Below are 19,671 nucleotides of genomic sequence, written 5' to 3' on the forward strand. Positions count from 1 at the left end.
ATGGCCCCTTTAATGGGTTAATAAGTAAATGCTGGTGAAGGCTGACTCGCTGGAACTCATTCGTTTCTGGTTAATTTGTGTTTAGCTCCATTGATCCAAGCCCGGAACGCGATCGATCGATCGTTTAAACAAACGTGCTCTGAGAATGCCCACCCATATCTGACCACTTAATACGGTACAGCCGATGAATGGGCCGTCGCGTTAAGTGGTCAGAATGGGTGGGCCTGCAAAAACACTTTCCAGATTTTTTTCAAGTGGGCCCTGATCCAGGAACGGTTGCATATTTGTGACTTTGTCTCTTGTATGCGCCAGGAGAAAGGTGCCATACATCAGGCCATATACGACAGCAAATACTTACTTAATTGTTTTCTTGGCACGTCTTATGGTACTTGACCACCCTGTTTGTTAGTGGACCAGGGTTCACGGCACTTTACTCTGATCTTACATTTTGTAAAAAAGTCGCTCTGGATATAACAGTGTCTGGACATGAATAGATTGCAGGGGTGGAAAAAGTACTCACATCTTTTACTTTAAGTAAAAGTATCGATACTGCAATGTAGATATACTCTATTACTAAGTAGAAGTCCGGTATGTACTGGTACAAAATGTACTGGTACAAAAGTATCGGCATCAAAATGTACTTAAACGTACCAAAAGTAAAAGTACTCATTATGCAGAATGTCCCATTTCACAAGTGTTCCAAATGCATACAAAATAGCAGATCTACAGGCTCACAATGCGTCGCATCGCAGAGCTTGTAGATCGGCTATTTTCAAATGGCAGAAATGTATATAGGGCTGAAGTGGTTACTGTATGTTTTGTAATAATCATCAAAATCTACAAAGTAACTAACTAAAGTTGTAATAGGCTATAATTGTAATGGAGTAAAAAGTGCAATATTTGCCTCTGAGATGTAGTGGAGTAGAAGTAAAAGTACAGAAAATTGGAAATACTCCAGTAAAGTAAAAAAGTACCTCAAAATTGTACTTAAGTACAGTACTTGAGTACATGTACTTTTAGCTACTTTCCACCACTGATAGATTGTCATTTTAATTGTATGGGACAAGCAAAATGGTTTAGAAAAAAAACAAAAACGGAACAAGCAGCAGCAACACTGAAATCACATACCCTTGATTCCCCAGTGTTGTTGCTGCTAGTTTCCGTTTTTTTTTCTGTCACATACGATTACAATGACAATCTATTCATTTCAGACACGGTTATATCCAGAGGGACTTTTTACACAATGTGAGATCAAGAGTGAATGGGCGTGAACCCTGGTCCACCAACAACAGGGTGGGGTCAAGTCCACAGACGTGCCAAGAAAACAATTAACCCATTCAATCCGGGAACAGCATACTGTGTCATTTTTTGGCAATTTTTTGTCTATTTTTTGTTTTAATCGTGAAAATGTGTGCAAATCTTACGAGCTTATAGATCTGCTATTTTTTGTTTTAATCGTGAAAATGTGTGCAAATCTTTGAATATATGTATATTTTTTAAGGGAATGTTTGTAACTCAAATCTTTGCTTCTGGGAGGGGATGGGGGGGTCCCTGGAACAAAACATTTTGAGATGGGGTCTACATAATTTTTGTTGTTTGGTTTCTGTATCAGTGGTGCTCCAACTTTTTCCAGGTCAAGGACCCCCAAAATTATATGTATTTGGCCGCAGACCCCCATCTCAAAATATGTTGTTCCAGGGACCCCCAGAAACAAATATTGGAGATAAAAATTTTAATGTTTAAAAAAAAATATATATATATATATATATATTCTAAGATTTGCAAAAACAAATCCACGATTTTCCAAAAGAAATAGCAGATACAAACTCATAGTGCTATGAGCTTGTAGATCTGCTATTTCTGAATAGACCAAAGACACAGATGCGTTCCCGGTCTTAATGGATTAAGTTCTACAAAGTAAGTATACTGTCATATGCCTGATGTATTGCACCTTCCTCTTGGCGCGACATGCCACTGATTCCCAGACCTTTATTCTGGATCGAGGCCCACTTGCCATTTTTTGGTTTTTTTAAATGTAAAAAAAAAAAAAAAATCAGAACCCAAGATATCGTGATCCAAAGATTTGCTGCTCCATTCACTTCTTGTTTAACTTATTACTTAATTACTTTTTTTTTTACCATGTATTTTTGGCCCAGACATGCTATTTTCAAAGGCAGACAATTAATGTGTAATGTGTATGTAAGACATTTGTGAAACCACACAGTGCAACCCTCAGTGATTAGCAACCATCAGGGGATCGATCATAATGGAGAAATATTCTGTGACTACTTGAAAAGGTAAGAAAATCTAAAAATCGCTGGCAGTGGGCAAACGCGGCCAGAAATAAGTCTGGCAGTGAGAGAGTTAATTTACAAAAAAAAAAGAAGTAAAATATGGAGATAGGAGGTTTCTGCCAGACAACGCCGATAACTAGCACACTTGCAGCGGTGGTCTTCCATTGAGACATTTAAACACTGGTGTCAGGGTAGGACACCTTACAAGGTCTGAAGCTCATAAGCTATTACTTTTGTCCTTGTGAGAGAGCGGTAGAAGTTTGTCCATGGTTCAAATCCTGCGCCGGGGCATGAAGAATTGCGGCGAATTAGCCAACATTTGTTACATCATCTCTGAGTGAGTTTCAACACTTTTGTTTTCTGCAAAACAATGTGTAAATTCAGTCAGTGTTTGTTTCCTGCATGGAATGAGTGGAATGATTGGTATGATGGGAACGCGTTAACCACACTTTATTTCCTCATCTGTGACACACAATCCACATAGTATCACACACAGTCAAATCCCATGTGTTAATCTAACTCTGAAAGTGTACAAATTGACTCCTAAGGGGCCCATTTGTTTTGTGTTTTTTTAAAAAAGTTGATTGTGTCTTGTGTGACTGACTGTCTCAACCCTTGCATCCATAATTTGAGTTTAAATAATTGTCCTCATAAAAAGCCAACTTTTCCTCATTGTCTAATGGGTAAATAATTACTTTCTCCTGCTTTTTTATTTATTTACTACTTAAACACACACTAAACCTAACCCGAGTTGGCTCTGTACTTTTTTTTTTACTCTGCTTTTTTTCCTGTGTAAATCTCTTCGCCGATCTACAAGCTGTACTTTTCTACATTCATAATAGGGTTTGTCCTTCAATCCAATCCCGGAAACCTCTAATATATCGAGGTAGTTAAAACCAAGCCTCTTGTTCATTGATATTTCCCAGCGCATCCACACGCTTAGTTTGAGATAGTGCTCCTGGCATACCTCGCTGTTTTTCTCCTGCCAATGTGTTTGATCCACTACCAATTTCCTCTGCTGTAGGCCGTTGCTTTCGGTCCAAAGCAGGGCTGCTTTAGTGCCAGAAACCAGGCATCCATGACCCTGTTGTAGCGGCCCTGCACTGTTCACTATGTCTAAGAGCAGATTGAGCTCACTAAACTGCTTCCTATACTCCAATACTTCTCAACCTTCTCAGACCACAACACCCCAAAATAATCATATTTGAACTGGGGGCCCAAATTGCAGGCATTACATTTATTGACTCGTTTCTACTTGTAGATCAGCAATTTTCACTTATTTGCTTTCTTATTTACTTTCTTATTTTATTTGACAATTTTGCCAATGTTTTGACCAGTTTTTATAATATAGTTTGTTGATTACTTTTGATGCAATAATTTCATTTCATTTATTTTCTTTTTCTTAGGTATTAAAAGTCTTAAAAGTCCTTAAATTGTAACTTTAATGTCATCTGGGGACCCCCCCCGGGGGTCCCGACCCACAGGTTGAGAACAACTGACCTCAGTCAGTCAGTCAGTCAGTCAGGATAAGGATAAGGATAATTCCTTTTAACAGGACGTTCATGAAAGTCCTTGCGGGCTTGTTTCCAATGAGGGCCTGTGAGCAATTAGGGGTTAAGAGTCTTGCTCAGGGACAAATTTCATTTCATCGACACATATGCTGGCGTGGCCTGGAATCGTACCTGGGGCAACCAGGGCCTCTGGCTCCCTAGGCGGGCTCACTAACCACTCAGCTATGGCCGCCCCTAAGTCCCCTCAGTCAGTCAGTCAGTCAGTCAGTCTACCAGACAGACAGACAGACAGACAGACAGACAGATGTACAGTATTTGGATTTCATGTCCATGGCTGTGAAAGCACACCTCTATAGTAATTATTAATATCCTCAGCTTTAGCTTAACCCATTAAGACCTGAAGCCGATTCTACAAATGTCTTCTAAATCCCAACAGTTTTCTGAAAAACATATGTTTCTATATCAGTGGTTCTCAAACTTTTTCATGTCAAGGACCCCCAAAATTATATTGATTTGGCCGCCGACCCCCATCTCAAAATATTTTGTTGCAGGGACCCCCCAGAAGCAAAGATTTGAGTTACAAATGTTCGCTTTAAAAGAATATATATATATATTCAAAGATTTGCACACATTTTCACGATTTTTCAAAAATAGCAGATCTACAAGCTCGTAGCGCGGCACTCGGTGCCGCGCTATCGATCTGCTATTTTTGAATAGCTAAAAGTGTAAAATAATGCTTTTTAGCTCAAATCAAAAAATGACACAGATGCTTCTCCAGGTGTAAAGCCAACATTTCATTCCCCCCCCCCCTCTGGCAAGTTGCACTTGTACAATAACAAAACAAAAAGAAAAGAAAGAAAAAAGCTTTTTCTACCATCATTGGGAGTTACTATATTTATACAAAATGTGTTCCAGGAACTTTGGAGAAGTATTTAGTGTTTTGTTTTTTTCCCTGATATGTGGCCATGGTGTGTAAACTACAGAGCTGGAGTAATTACAGCATAATGCAACATCTCATAAGTCACAGGCAGAACCATTGGGTCATGTCAGGTTTATCATGTTTTATAAAGTTGTTTCGCCGTGATTTATTCGGGCCCTCTGTGGAGCGCCTCTATTTCTGCGCCTGAACTCCACCCAACCCCAAACCTCCAAGAGAAACCTTTGAACCTTGATACCGTGCAAGCAGGGCTGGACAAATCCCCAGGAACCTATAGTCCAGGGGTTCTAAACCTATTCAGGCTGCGACCCCCCCCCCAAAAAAATAATCATATTTGAACTGGGGACCCCCACCCCTGATAAGCACTTGGAATGTATTGTAGGCGTCGAAGCATTAGTTTGACTCGGTTCCACCAGTAAATATTGTGAAAATAGCAGATCTACAAGCTCACAACGCCTCGCGTGAGCTTGTAGATCGGCTATTTTCACAATGTGTGCCTCATTCTTATATTATTTGACAATTTGGCCATTGTTTGACCAGTTTGTATAGTATAGTTTGTTGATTGCTTTTGATGCAGTAATGGTCTATTTAATTTAGTTTACTTTCTTGAGGTATTAAAAAGGTCTTAAAAGTCCTTAAATTGTAACTTTACTGTGATATGACATCCAAAATGCATACCGCACGATTATGATCATTATTTATTATACGATATGATCATTATTTATCATTATTCTGTTGTTATTAATGCTGCTGCATTGTCTGAAGGAAGCCAAACCAAAAGAAGTTTTACTCTTATGCACCTGTACACAAGATGTAACAATAAAGTACAACCTTGAACCTTGAACCTTGAATGATCCTGTGGGAACGCCTGCATTTACCCGAATAATTACGACTGGTTAAATGTGCTTTGTTTTATAGCATTCTGATGTATGCAATGTTTGGCTTAACTGCGCCGAAGTGCCTGTGATAGGAGATGCCAAGGATTATTTTTATGTAAAAAAATATATATATATAATTACATGACTTAGCTATGACATAGAGGTTATAGCTAAACCCTTGTGGGCTTTGTATTTGAAGAAAAACAGCCTCCGGTCATCAATCTTCTATTGTACAACGTTTCCATTTAGCTCATTGTAGCTGAATGTTTACGATGATAATACCTTTGTTGCTCCAGTGATAATGACGCCATTACGTAAATATTACAACACGGCGACGTCGCCTTGCGAGTGATAGGTTGAACGGGTTGAGTGAGTGACATATTACGCATACATTATCACGGTTCAAGATGCTACATCCGGCCCTGAGGTCCTGAGCTGTGTCCATTGGCACCGGTTTCAAGGAGAGGAGAGGAGTGACGTGTTCCCACTATATGCCACTAAAGGCCCCCAGTGGTGTAAAGTAACTAAGTACATTTACTCAAGTACTGTACTTAAGTACAATTTTGAGGCATTTTCACTTTACTGGAGTATTTCCAATTGTCTATACTTTTACTTCTACTCCACTACCTCTCAGAGGCAAATATTGTACTTTTACTCGACTACCATTATTTGAAAACTTTAGTTACTAGTTACTTTGCAAATATAAATTATTAGATTATAAAACATACATTAACCACTTCAGCCCTATTGTATACATAAGCTATTTGAAAACAGCGGATCTACAAGCTCACAACGCGTCGCGATGCGACGCGTTGTGAGCTTGTAGATCTGCTATTTTCAAACATTTTAATAATTTTACTTTTGGTACTTTAATTACATTTTGATACAAATACTTTTGTACTTTTACTCAAGTACATTTTTCATTCCGGATTTTTACTTGTAACAGAGTACTTCTGCATTGCTCTATTGATACTTTTACTTAAGTAAAACATTAGAGTACATTTTCCACCACTAAAGGCCCCTGATAACCCTCCCTCCGCTTGTGATGAGGCAAACACAAGGTGTGGACCAGCGTTGCCAAGTCTGCTTATTATAAGCGACTTTGTGTGTACTTGTAAATACTGGAAGTCGCTTGTAAATATTGGAAGTTGCGGGTTACGTTTTTTTTCTTTTTCGGGCTCGTTTCTGAAGTGTAGTTGCTGAAAATATTTTCAGATGGGGATCCATAAAAGGAATACATATTCAATTTGGGGGGTCCTTGATCATGGTTACTTGTTTTTCTCGCCAAAATCAGGCGCGTTTACCCCTAAAGCCTCTGTTCATACCATAGACTGTATAAAAAGAATGGACAAAGCCACACCTATGGTTTCTACAGACCGACACCAGAATGACACCAGACCATTATTGGTTGGGTAGCTTGTCAATCAAGAGCGGGGGCGGGGAAAGAATGCTATTGGTTGTGTAGCTTGTCAATCAAATCATCCCGCCCCTCCTAGAGCATAGGCTACTTTATCGTCAATTTTAAAATAAATGGGACCATAGTTTACCGAAACGCATATCATGATGATTGAAAGGAGACTTTAAAGTAGCTACTGGAAGCATATAGTATTCATGACAATTTTTATTAAGGTAAGAAAATCGAGTCTAAAGTTTGTCAAAAAACCATCCGCTTGCGTTAAGATAAATTCTTTCTGACACCAGCAGGGGTAAAACAGCGAAACTACAGGCCATTCATATGAACTGTCTCTTCCGTATTAGCCTCAATCTGGGCCCTTGGTTCATACAGAGTTGTATGGGTGGGATGGGGTGGGATGGGGTGGGATGGGGTGGGATGGGGTGGGATGGGGTGGGGGGGTGGGATGGGGTGGGGGGGTGGGGACAGCCAAGGGGGGGGGGGATTGCCTACTAGGCTATGGGAAAGGAAGCGCCGGGGCCACGGCAGCCAGCCTTGGAAAGATCAAGTGTAAAGCCAACACTAAGGGGGAGAAGCTCTTATCAGCCAGCCTCCTGATTAGGACAGGACAGAGTGTGGGCCGTGTGGAGGTGTAGCCCTACCGACGTAACCGCCGACGTAAATTACATTCTTATCATGAGAACAACAAGATTGCGGGGGCTGCCTTAACACAGATAACGCTACAGGGTTAGCAAAAGCCATGTTACGTCTTCTCTCTCTCCCCCCCTCTGCACGTCTGTGGAAATACAAGGCTTTCAAGTTTCACAGCGTACTAAACTGTACGCATCCCCCCTCCTCCTCCCCAGAGTAACTAAGTACATTTACTCAAGTACTGTACTTAAGTACCATTTTGAGGTATTTTTTTTACTTTGGAGTATTTCCAATTTTCAGTACTTTTACTTCTGCTCCACTACATCTCAGAGGCAAATATTGTAATTTTACTCCACGACATTATTTGAAAACTTTAGTAACTAGTTACTTTTCAGATATAAATTGTTATACGAGAAAACATACATTAACCACTTTAGCCCTATTTTATAGCTAGCTTGTGCTATTTTATAGCGCATCACGACGCGTTGTGAGCTTGTAGATCTGCTATTTTCAAACATTTTAGTACTTTTACTTTTGGTACTTAAAAAAAAAAAAAAAAATGGACTTTTACTTGTAACGGAGTACTTCTACATTGGAGTATTGATACTTTTACTTAAGTAAAACATTTGAGTACTTTTTCCACCACTGTTCCTCCCCCTCCATTACCACACACACACACACGTACACGCACACGTACACACACACACACATGCCCTTGCCAGGCAGCGTTGTGAAACTCTGGGTAGAAATGTGGAATTCCTCACCTCACCTAGGCTCTGCGGTTTCTCTGGTTTGTATACGGTTTTGCCTGGAGGCTCTCCACTGACCCTACCAGTTCCACCGCCTACTGTTTTTTAACACGCACGCAGGCACGCACGCACGATTATTATACAATTATTTTTATATTCAAAAATAGCAGATATACAAGCTTGTTGATCTGCAATCTTTGAAACCGTGAACATTCGTGCAAATCTTTGAATGTATGTGTGTGTAATGTGTATACAGTATATCTCTGCTGTCCGGCAGGAACCAGCTAACTCCAAAATGTTCATTTTTCAGGAAATGAAAAAAAACAAAACAAAAGTGGAGTTAGGAGGTTTTGTTCATCATTGATAAGAACAGCTGAATGGACCTCCAAGCTCACAATGAGGTTGGAGGTCAAAAGCGGGTGGAGCTTGGAGTCAATAAAACGCTAACTCCACCCCCTTTGCTGGAGTTAGCTGGTTTAGCAGAAAGTTTGAGGATCCAATGGAGTTAGCTGCTTTTGTCAGAAGCGCTTTTTAATACTTTTCATTGGTTCAATATTTTTTTTACCAATACACAGACGTAAAGGGTGTTCAATAGCAATGATTTACGAAAAAGAAATGCAAAAGTGGGAAAATGGAGTTAGCTGGTTTCTGCCGGACAGCAACGATATATATATATAGGTGTGTGTGCGACTGTGCGTGTGCGACTGTGTGTGTGCGCATGCGTGTGTATGTGTGTGTGTGTGTGTGTGTGTGTGTGTGTGTGTGTGTGTGTGTGTGCCAGGGACCTCCATAGAAGATTTGTGCTGTTAAAATGTTTCATGTTATATTTTATCAAGATTATTTTGAAAATAGCAGATCTATAAGGCCATTTTCAAATAGCATATATAGGGTTAAAGTGGTTAGACTGATTAAGCTGGGGACCCCCCGGCAAACATCCCCCCCCACCCCCAGGACCACTGGGGGTCCATGGATCGCACTTTGATCCGGTACCACACATTGCCAAACATTTCTGCTCTCATGTTCAAAGACATAATTGAATGTGCCAACTAACTCTCTCATGGGTAAAGTTCCTGCCCACCACTGTGTGGAGACGAGAGGGCTTGAATCATTAGGAGTCAGCGGAGACAAGACTACACACAAGAGTGTGGGGAATTTGGGGATTGGCATAAGGGGGGGGGGGGAATTGGCAACTCTAAACTATAGAGAGAGAGACAAAAATGTACTGAATCTGTTGTCCAGAGCTGCATTATTCCAGCTTACATCCAGTTGCTTTGTACCAGAAAAACCCACACTAAACAACCAAAGCCATTTCAACCAAAGCCATTATCATACTGCACAGAGCAATTGTCACAAACAATACAATGCACTAAGACAATTATGTTGAACTGTTAAAAGAAGATTTTCATCTCAAGGACCCCCAAAATGATATGTATTTGGCCGCGGACCCCCCCCATCTCAAAATATGTTGTTCCAGGGACCCCCAGAACCAAAGATTTGAGTTAAAAATGTTCAATTTGAAAAAATATATATATTCAAAGATTTGCACACATTTTCAAGATTTTTCAAAGATAGCAGATCTACAAGCTCATAGCGCGGGACATTCTGCTCTCAGGTTCAAAGACACAATTGAATGTGCCAACTAACTCTCTCATGGGTAACGTTCCTGCCCACCGTGTGGAGACGAGGGGGCTTGAATCATTAGGAGTCAGCGGAGACAAGACTACACACAAGAGAGTGTGGGGAATTTGGGAATTGGCATAAGGATTGGCAACTCTAAACTGTAGAGGGAGAGACAAAAATGTGCAAGCTCATAGTGCGGCACTCGTTCCACACTATGAGCTTGTATATCTGCTATTTTTGAATAGCCAAAGAAATCGAAAAATGACAGAGATCCCGGATTGAACGGGTTAATGGGTTAAGTCAGTGGTTCTCAACCAGTGGTCCGGGGACCACCGGTGGTCCTTGAGGGGGTTCCAGGGGGTCCCCAGCCATATTAATAGTTCGGAACCAAGTTGACCCGTATGTGTCTGTAACTCTGAGAGTGTACAAATGGAACCAAATGGACCCTAACGGGTCCATTTGGTTCCATTTGTACACTCTCAGAGTTAAATGAACACTAATGACGATGATACAGTGTAGATTGGGACCCCCAAGATATCAAAATGGTTGAGTCCCTAGCATATCTTTTCAAATGGGGGTCCGTGGACTAACATGTGTAAATTTTGGGGGTCCTTGACGCGAAAAAGGTTGAAAATCACTGGGTTACGTGAGCGAAACAGCATAAATCACAATGCAGTGTACAGCTTGTTTGCATGTCCATTGTCCCAGTGTGGGGACATTCTACGCCTCATTCTGACCAAAAAAACGGAAATGTCATCTTTATAAATACTTCACCAAGAAACTACAAAAAGTACTTCACATATAAACAAGCAGGGAGCCTGGTTCTAGCTCGTATGGCGCCCTAGGCAACAAACCCCCCTTTTCTTTATCCTTTTTTCATCAGTGGTTAACTTGGTAGCAATACGCACTGTGACTGATTGTAATAATTGCACTAATAACAGAGATAAAGGTGCTGCTATTTCATTCCCTCCTATACTTCCAGCTTTCAGTGGGGGAGAACCTGAGGTGACGTCAGCCTTCCCCCCGTCTTAAGTACTTCTCAGTGGGAGAGCTTCCAGGCAGTAGCATGCCTATTAGCTCAAACTACAGTCAGGGAGACCTATACGGTTAACCCATTCAATCCAAGAACGTATCTGTGTCATTTTAGATTTCTTTGGGCTATTCAAAAATAGCAGATCTACAAGCTCATAGCGCGGCACAGAGTGCCGTGCTATGAGCTTGTAGATCAGCTAAAATCGTTGAAAATGTGTGCAAATCTTTGAATATATATTTTAAAGCGAATATTTGTAACTCAAATCTTTGCTTCTGGGGGGTCCCTGGAACAAAACATTTTGGGATGGGGGTCCGCGGCCAAATTCATATCTAAAAATGTTTTCTAAATCCTAACAGTATGTTGCTATTTGCAGTGGTGCTCCAACTTTTCCACGTCAAGGACCCCCAAAATGATATGTATTTGGCCGCGGACCCCCATCTCAAAATATGTTGTTCCAGGGACCCCTCAGAAGCACAGATCGGAGTTAAAAATGTTCGCATATTCAAAGATTTGCACACATTTTCCACGATAAAAAATAAATAAATGCAGATCTACAAGCTCATAGCGCGGGTATTTTTCAATAGCCAAATCAATCTTAAAATGACACAGATGCATTCCCGGTCTTAATGGATTAATCGACCCACACAGTGACATGACGTACAAAATCTAAATCACCATCATTCTGAATATAAAAAAATGAAAAAGAATAATAATAATTATTATTACATTTTTATTTGATTTATTTATTTATTCTGGGTGCAATTTAGGCACCCCCCCCTCAGTATGGTGCCATATAGGCCTTAGGCACTTACTAAGTGCAGGTCCTGTTGATGTAGCTAGAGTCATCAACAAACTAAAAAAGGTTTCACATGCATAGATTCTCAGCTGTAATGCTCATTATTCAGTTTCACTTTTACTTCACCTCATGGTCTGAGGTGCTTCTGTTTGGTGACATCATGCACTCAGCAGCAGGAACTGTGATTGGTCTACTTTTGAGGGACAAATACACGCACTAACACACACACACATACAGTACAGTACATAGAAGAATCTGGGTGTGACCCTGGACGATCAACTGACGTTCTCGGCAAACATCGCATCAGTGACGAGGTCCTGCAGATTCCTGCTCTACAACATCAGGAGGATTCGCCCCTTCCTCACGGAGAAGACAGCCCAGGTGCTCATCCAGGCTCTCGTCATCTCCCGCCTGGACTACTGCAACTCCCTCCTTGCTGGTGCTCCGGCATCTGCCATCAAACCTCTGGAGCTTGTTCAGAAAGCTGCGGCTCGTCTGGTGTTCAACCGCCCCAAGTTCTCCCACACAACCATCCTTCTCCGCTCTCTACACTGGCTCCCCGTAGCGGCTCGCATCCAGTTCAAAACCCTGGTGCTAGCCTATAGGGCAGTGAAAGGAACAGCTCCTTCCTACCTCCGGGCTATGGTCGATGCCTACACCCCTGCCCGACCACTTCGGTCTGCCACCTCGGGGCGACTGATTGCCTCGTCACTCAAGGGTCCTTCTGGCCGATCCACACGGTCACGACTCTTTTCTGTCACTGCCCATATTTCGCCGCAGGCTGAAAACTCACCTCTTCAGGAAACACTACCCTTCCTCTCTGCCTGACCTACTTGTTGTTAACTAGTTGTACGAACGCTTGTTTTCTATTGCTGTATTGTTTATTGGATTATTGGATTGTTTATTGGATCTTGTTTAGTCGATACACTTATTTGTTTTAGCTCATGCTCATTTGATTTAGCTATTTTGTCTCATCTGTTTAAGGAAATAGGTAGCTGATATATTGCACTTTTACCTTAGCGCTAGGTATACTCTTGGTTGCTTGTTTTTGCAGAAAATGCACTAAAGACTTCTGGTGATTAGTAGTTTTCGTTCCCTACCTATGTTGAATACACTTATTGTAAGTCGCTTTGGATAAAAGCGTCTGCTAAATGACTGTAATGTAATGTAAATGTAATGTACATACTGTATGTATATATGCATACATACAGGGCAAACCAGACAGACAAAACCATGTTCTGGACAGCTTGGCATACAGCCACAGCAGCGTTAAAAAAATATTTAAAAAAGTTAAGAGGAAAAAAATCCTTCTCATCTGTCACGTGACGTTGTCCTTTTAAACAACAACTTTGTTGCAATGCATTTTATACTTTAATACACTTTCTGACCACATTTTTATGAGCAAAGAGTATTTCCCATTACCGTAAAAAGAAGAAAAAAACCTCCCCCCTTATTAAACATTAGAGTTGTGGCTGACTGCAGTGTGCATCATTTCTAAACAAGGATGACTAGGACAAATATCACTATAAGACCACATCCTTCCCCATGGGTGTCTCCCGACTATTCCCATTGGAAATGTTATTTAGTTTTTTAGGTGTGTGTGTGTGTGTGTGTGTGTGTGTGTGTGTGTGTGTGTGTGTGTGTGTGTGTGTGTGTGTGTGTGTTTTGCTCCCTATACCCAGCGAGACAGCTGGATTGAGTTATCCAGGGGCGGCATATTTCAGTCTCTCCACAATGGTGGAAGTGGTGGATGCTGCCGTTATTGTTCTTCTCGGTCGACGGGGGCCACGTTTGCAGTGGAGGAAAACTCGGTCATGGTGAATAACCCGTTCAATCCGGGGAAGGCATCTGTGTCATTTTTTAAGATTTATTTGGGCTATAAAAAAAATATTTTTTGGAACAAATCGTGAAAATGTGTGCAAATCTTATTAAAATACTAAAAATATATTTTTAAAGCGAACATTTGTAACTCAAATCTTTGCTTCTGGGGATTCTACAAATGTCTTCTAAATCCTAACAGTTAAAAAAAATATATATATATTGCTATAATCAGTGGTTCTCAAACTTTTTTCATGTCAAGGACCCCTAAAATTATATTATTGTATGTTTTTCTGGCCGCGGATCCCCCATCTCAAAATATATATAGTCAAAGATTTTTCAAAAAATAGCAGATCTACAAGCTCATAGCGCTTGACATGAAAAAAGGCACTCGGCGCCACGCTATGAGCTTGTAGCTCTGCTATTTTTTGAATAGCCAAAGAAATCTAAAAAATGGCGCAGACGCGTTCTTCCCGGTCTTAATGGGATAAGCAGCATCACAGTTAGCGAGGCGCTGGGAGGCATGTCGGACTCGAACGCCGGGCCAACATGTCTGCTCGCGGAGCATTGGGGAGCGGTTAGCTTAACAGACCACCCTGGCCTGAGGTTGTACGGACATTACATGCGGTCGCGGCCCTCGCGGTCGTCGCTGTAACACATCCTGCACTTAACAGCACTAAAGCCAAATTGTCACAGTGTGAAATATGGAGAGGAGTCTGCGCGGCCTGTGGCGGGGCTTGTTAGCGAAGCCGCGCGGGCGGGCCTAGCCTGTCCCCATATCTGATGTTACAGCCATGACAAACATAAACATCCTCGCCAATATTCTCACAGTCCTTAAAGCCTGATTTATACTTCAGTGTAATGACGGTGTCACCCGTGCCAAAAACAGCACGTTTACAAGCTCACAACGCATCATTGCGGTGCGACGTGTTGTTGTGAGCTTGTAGATCGGCTGTTTTCGGACTTAAAAACTTCCGACGGAATACAAATTTGGCGTAATCCCTAACATGGTTAAACAGATCGTGGAGACAAGGCGTAATTCATGTCTTGCGCTTTTTGTTAATGATTCACACAGACAAAAAAAAAAAAACGACAGATATTTTTTTTTAGTGGAATTGCAGATGTTCCTTGACCTTGGCTTCGGTCAGTAAAGGATACATTTAATGTCATTATAAGTAGGCCTATCACTATAAAATAAAAGGCCTATTAGTAAAGGAAGAGGAGGACTGGAACGAAAACAGCTGAGTCCACACAAGACCTAGAGACTCCTGAAATGTTCCACAATGCTCCCTGCCAGCGATGCTTATATAGCACTCAGCTCTCATGGTAGCTCAAAGGCCCGCCAGAGCATGCCTTTATGAATCCATAGATCATCACAGTGGGATATGAGGATCATCTCTGTCGTGCTGGAAACCTCGTACGTCCAAAAAACTGTTTACGGTTCAAGAAAATGAAAAACAATTTAAATATAAAATAAAGAATGTGTTCCAATGGATCCTATTAGTGGTAGAAAAAATACTGAAATGTTTTACTTAATTAAAATAACTGCAATGTAGAAGTACTCTGTTACAAGTGAAAGTCCGGAATTGAATATGTGCTTGAGTAAAAGTACAAAAGTATTGGTATCAAAATGTACTAAAAAGTTAAAGTAATAAAATGTTAGAAAATAGTAGATCTACAAGCTCACAACGCGTCGCGATGCGACGCGTTGTGAGCTTGTAGATCGGCTATTTTCAAATAGCCGAGGTTTAAAATAGGGCTAAAGTGGTTAATGTGTGTTTTTATAATGTAATATGTTTATATCTGCAAAGTAACTATAGATTAGTAACTAAAGTTTTCAAATAATTGTAGTGGAGTAAAAGTACAATATTTGCCTTTGATAAGTAGTGGAGTAGAAGTAAAAGTAAAGACAATTGGAAATACTCCGGTAAAAGTAAAAGTACCTCAAAATTGTACTTAAGTACAGTGCTTGAGTAAATGTACTTAGTTACTTAACACCACTGGATCCTATGTAGTTATTATCTGGTCACAAGCTCTTGCTAGTGCATTTCATCGGTTCGATATTTACAACACCCACGGGCACACGAAAAGATGATCTACAAGCTCACAACGCGTCACATCGCGACACGTTGCGAGCTTGTAGATCAGCTATTTTTGCGTGACACTGTTGTATGACGAAGTAGGGCATTAATTTACAAATAAAAACATAAAGAAAGTTGAAATCTGGAGATACATGGTTTTCTGCCTGACAACGACGATATTTTAAGCTGTTAAGAAGGACATCTCAAAGCGGTAATAAATGTGTCTTCAGTGGCCCAATAGACTTGCACTTACTTACGTACTTCTTAGCGGGGGGGGGGGGGGGGATGGGGGCATGGGGCTGTGATGTGCATTTAATATGAGCATTTTATTCTCCTTGGGCATCTGCCTCTCCCCCTCCTCCACTACTACTTATCTGGAAATAAAGTTGCAAGACTAGCAGCATGGGGTACAAACAGGCAGAGGGCCAGATGCTGGGATGGATGCTGCCGGGAAGCATGTCTGTTCCCTTCAGCCCTTTGCTCCCTCCTCAACCCCTACCATAACTCACTCAATCCGGGAACGCATCTCTGTCATTTTAGATTTATTTGGCAATTCAAAAATAGCAAATCTACGAGCTTGTAGATATGCTAATTTTGAAAAATCGTGAATATAATATATGAAAACATTTTGAACTCAAATCTTTGCTTCTGGGGTGGTTCCCTGGAACGAAATATTTTGATTACTACAAATGTCTTCTAAATCCTAACAGTTTTTTTGAAAAAACCTATGTTGCTATAATATCAGTGGTGCTCAAGGACCCCCGAAAATTATACTTTTTTGGCCGCCGACCCCCGTCACAATATGTTGTTCCAGGGACCCCCAAAGGCAAAGATTTGAGTTAAAAATGGTGATTCAAAAAAAATTATGTATTGAAAAAAATTGCACAAAATGTTGATTGATGATTTTTGAATAGCCAAAGTATAAAATAATGGTTATAAAGTGGCAGATGCTTTCCCGGTCTGAATGGGTTAAATTAACCCCAACCCGGCCGTTTCCCAACCTTTTTTCTGGATCGGGGCCCACTTGAAAATCTGGAAAGCGTTCCGGGGCGGGCCCACCCATCAGAGAACTTAACTTTGGTGGTCAGATGAGATGAATTTGTTTATTGTTAATGATCAATCAGCCCATTGTGTTTCGGCACGGTTTTACCGCTATACTGCAGCAGTCCTATAGGACAATATTTTTGGCACTGTTAATTGCATTAGTACAGTCTTCTTTTTTTTCATGTCCTCTAGAGCTTGGTGCCCAGGGTTGCAGCACAAGTGAGGGTTGTTAGTGTACAGCAGGGGTCTTCAACAGGGGGTCCGGGACCCCTAGGGGGTCCCTCAAAGTTACTACAGGGGGTCCGCCAAATCTGTGTGTGATGGGGAACATTAGCCGAAAATAGCAGATCTACAAGCTCACAACGCCTCGCGCTGCGAGGCGTTGTGAGCTTGTAGATCTGCTATTTTCGGAGAGTCAGTGTAGAGGGAAAAAGGGCAGACCAGCGGTCAAGTCGACTAAATATTGAGGGTTTAAAGGCTAACTATCTGAAAATACACATTAACATGAATCCAGCTATCTAGGACAATCTATGAAAAAAGTTGCATCCGCAACACAATTTTATACAGTACGTATAGTGGGAGGGTCCCTGTTTCAACTCTGTCTCAGCTAAGGGGGTCCTTGGCCTTGCAAAAACGTTGCAAAGACCCCCCTGGTGGTACAGGCTTACTTGTACAGGCTGTCCGGTTCGAGGCACTTGAAGACGACGGAGTAGAGGACGGTGTGAGGGCGCTCTCCGTTCCGTCTCCCCGCCACCACACAGGACGAGCCCAGGCCAGAGAACAGGTCGTCCACGAGGCTCAGCACCTCACCTGCACAGAGTGGTGGAGATAAAGCATTATTGTACTCTAAGTGTTCAAAAGTAACACATTACAAAAGTATGTTTCATTGTTGTCGTCGGGGCAGAAACCTCCTATCTCCATAACTTTTCGTGTTTTTTTCCCCCCCGTAAATGAATTGATCGAACTATACAGCGTCACACAAAAGCATCAAAAGTAGCAGATCCGCAAGATCGAAACGCGGGCGTTTGTCGTTCTGCTGCTTTTGATACTTTTGAATTCGAATCCTGAAAAGTAACAGTTTTGGACATATGAGGTTTCCACCAGACAGAGACGATTTCCTGTTTAATATTGTATTTGCTGTATTCAAATGTTGATCATTTCTCAAAAATGTTTAACTTTTTTCTTCTTTTCCCCCACAAATAGTGAAAATGGCAGATCTACAAGCTCGGCTATTTCCACTATATATGAAATAGGGCTTAAGTAGTTCATTCATAATACATTTGTATATGTTTGGGTCCCAAGAATCTCTTTCTAGAAATGTTGTCGAAAAGTAGAATATTTCTATTTGAAATCTAGTGGAGTGAAAGTCAGCTAGCCTGGTAAACCATCCCGGTCGCGGAATTCACATTTCATTTTCATTCAGTAAATGAAATGTGAATTCCGCGACCCGGATGGTTTACCAGGCTAAAAGTCATCAGCTTGCAAAAAAATGTAAACAAACAAGAGATGACAGTCATTTATATCATCTTGCAGCAAGTTGAACCCCTTGAAAAGTACCGTCAACTCAGATGCCATATTCTGGCGAGCCCTCATTGGCTGGGCTTTTACCAAGGCCAGCCAATGAGGAAAAAGTGACGAGAAAGTGACGACTAGTTGCAGCGTCTCTTTACTGATCAGCCCTGCAAGCTGATAAAAACGTAATGCTCCAAAAGTGTACAGTACTCAAGTAAATGTACTTAGTTACTGTCCGCCACTGATGGTGGAGAGGTGAGTGAGGTGGGATGGGAGGAAGAAAGGAAGGAATTAATAATTATACTATGCCAAGAAATTAGGGGGAAAAACTGTTTGTCCTTCAACTTTTATTTTCACCTTTTGTTCCCGGAAATTGCAAGAGTTTTCTTGCAAACCAAAACAAAAAACAATTTCAAGGATGTCCTTTGGTTCACATGCCTTGAAAAAAAGGGGGAAAAAAATCCTAAATTGAATTTCGCTGTGAATTAATGTATACATTCTTCAGATGAATAATTCCACTCCAGCATTGATTTTGCCATTTGAGTCTTTATGTTCTGAGACCATTCTTATATGCTTTCACCTCTAGCTCGGGTCCGGTGGGAGCCATTTCGACAGCAACCGAAGCCCTGAGGCAAAAAAAAAATTAAATATGACTTTTTTCTGGCAGGAGCCCCTACACACGGTACATTATAGAACTGTAAGGAAAGGCAAGGCTTTCTTTTCCTTTATGGGCACATGGTACGGTTACAATGATATCTCACTGAGCGCCCGGGCGTCTCACAAAAAACACCACTTCACAAGTTGTGAAATATCTTTCATGTCAGCTTACGGGAAACGGCGAGCGACGCACACTTGTTCATTCAGACACACACGCAGCACACACACACACACACACACACACACACACACACACACACACACACACACACACACACACACACACACACACACACACACACACACACACACACACACACACACACACACACACACACACACACACACAACCAGTTTCCAGAGCTCGTGGGGGTGATGGAAAAAAGAGGGAGCTGTCAAAACAGTTTAAAAGCACTCAAACGGTTGGATTTCCAACTATTTCTACAAGAGGTAAAGGGCAGCTTAGTTTTAGCTTATGATACATGGGCCAACTTATAAACATGGGGAGTCTGGCTTGCCGGGGCACAAGGGGATGGTAAGAAAAGGTTGCAGAAGAGAAGGAAAAAGAACTTGCACGTATGAATGATTTGACCTTTTCACAAAAAGAGCTCTGTGTATAAGGAGAGGGTTTCCCCCCAAAAAAATACATTCCTGTGCTGCCGAGCTCCTAGTGCCAGAGTTTGCCTCTTTCGAAGAA

At 41.4% G+C, this 19,671-nt stretch overlaps 1 protein-coding gene across 1 annotated transcript in view; it reads right to left on the reverse strand.

Annotated features, from left to right (window-relative positions):
* Positions 1-19,671, reverse strand: part of astn2 (astrotactin 2) — a gene marked incomplete at both ends in the record, with an annotated part of 625,858 nt that overhangs the window by 23,725 nt on the left and 582,462 nt on the right. Inside the window, one exon of the mRNA XM_080420257.1 lies at positions 17,474-17,615. Within this exon, the coding sequence (XP_080276383.1) occupies positions 17,474-17,615 (142 nt within the window). The remainder of the gene's footprint in view (positions 1-17,473; positions 17,616-19,671) is intronic.

This window comes from Gymnoscopelus braueri (genome assembly GCF_963280865.1).
Source record: "Gymnoscopelus braueri genome assembly, chromosome: 22".
In the NCBI taxonomy this organism is placed as follows: Eukaryota; Metazoa; Chordata; class Actinopteri; order Myctophiformes; family Myctophidae; genus Gymnoscopelus; species Gymnoscopelus braueri.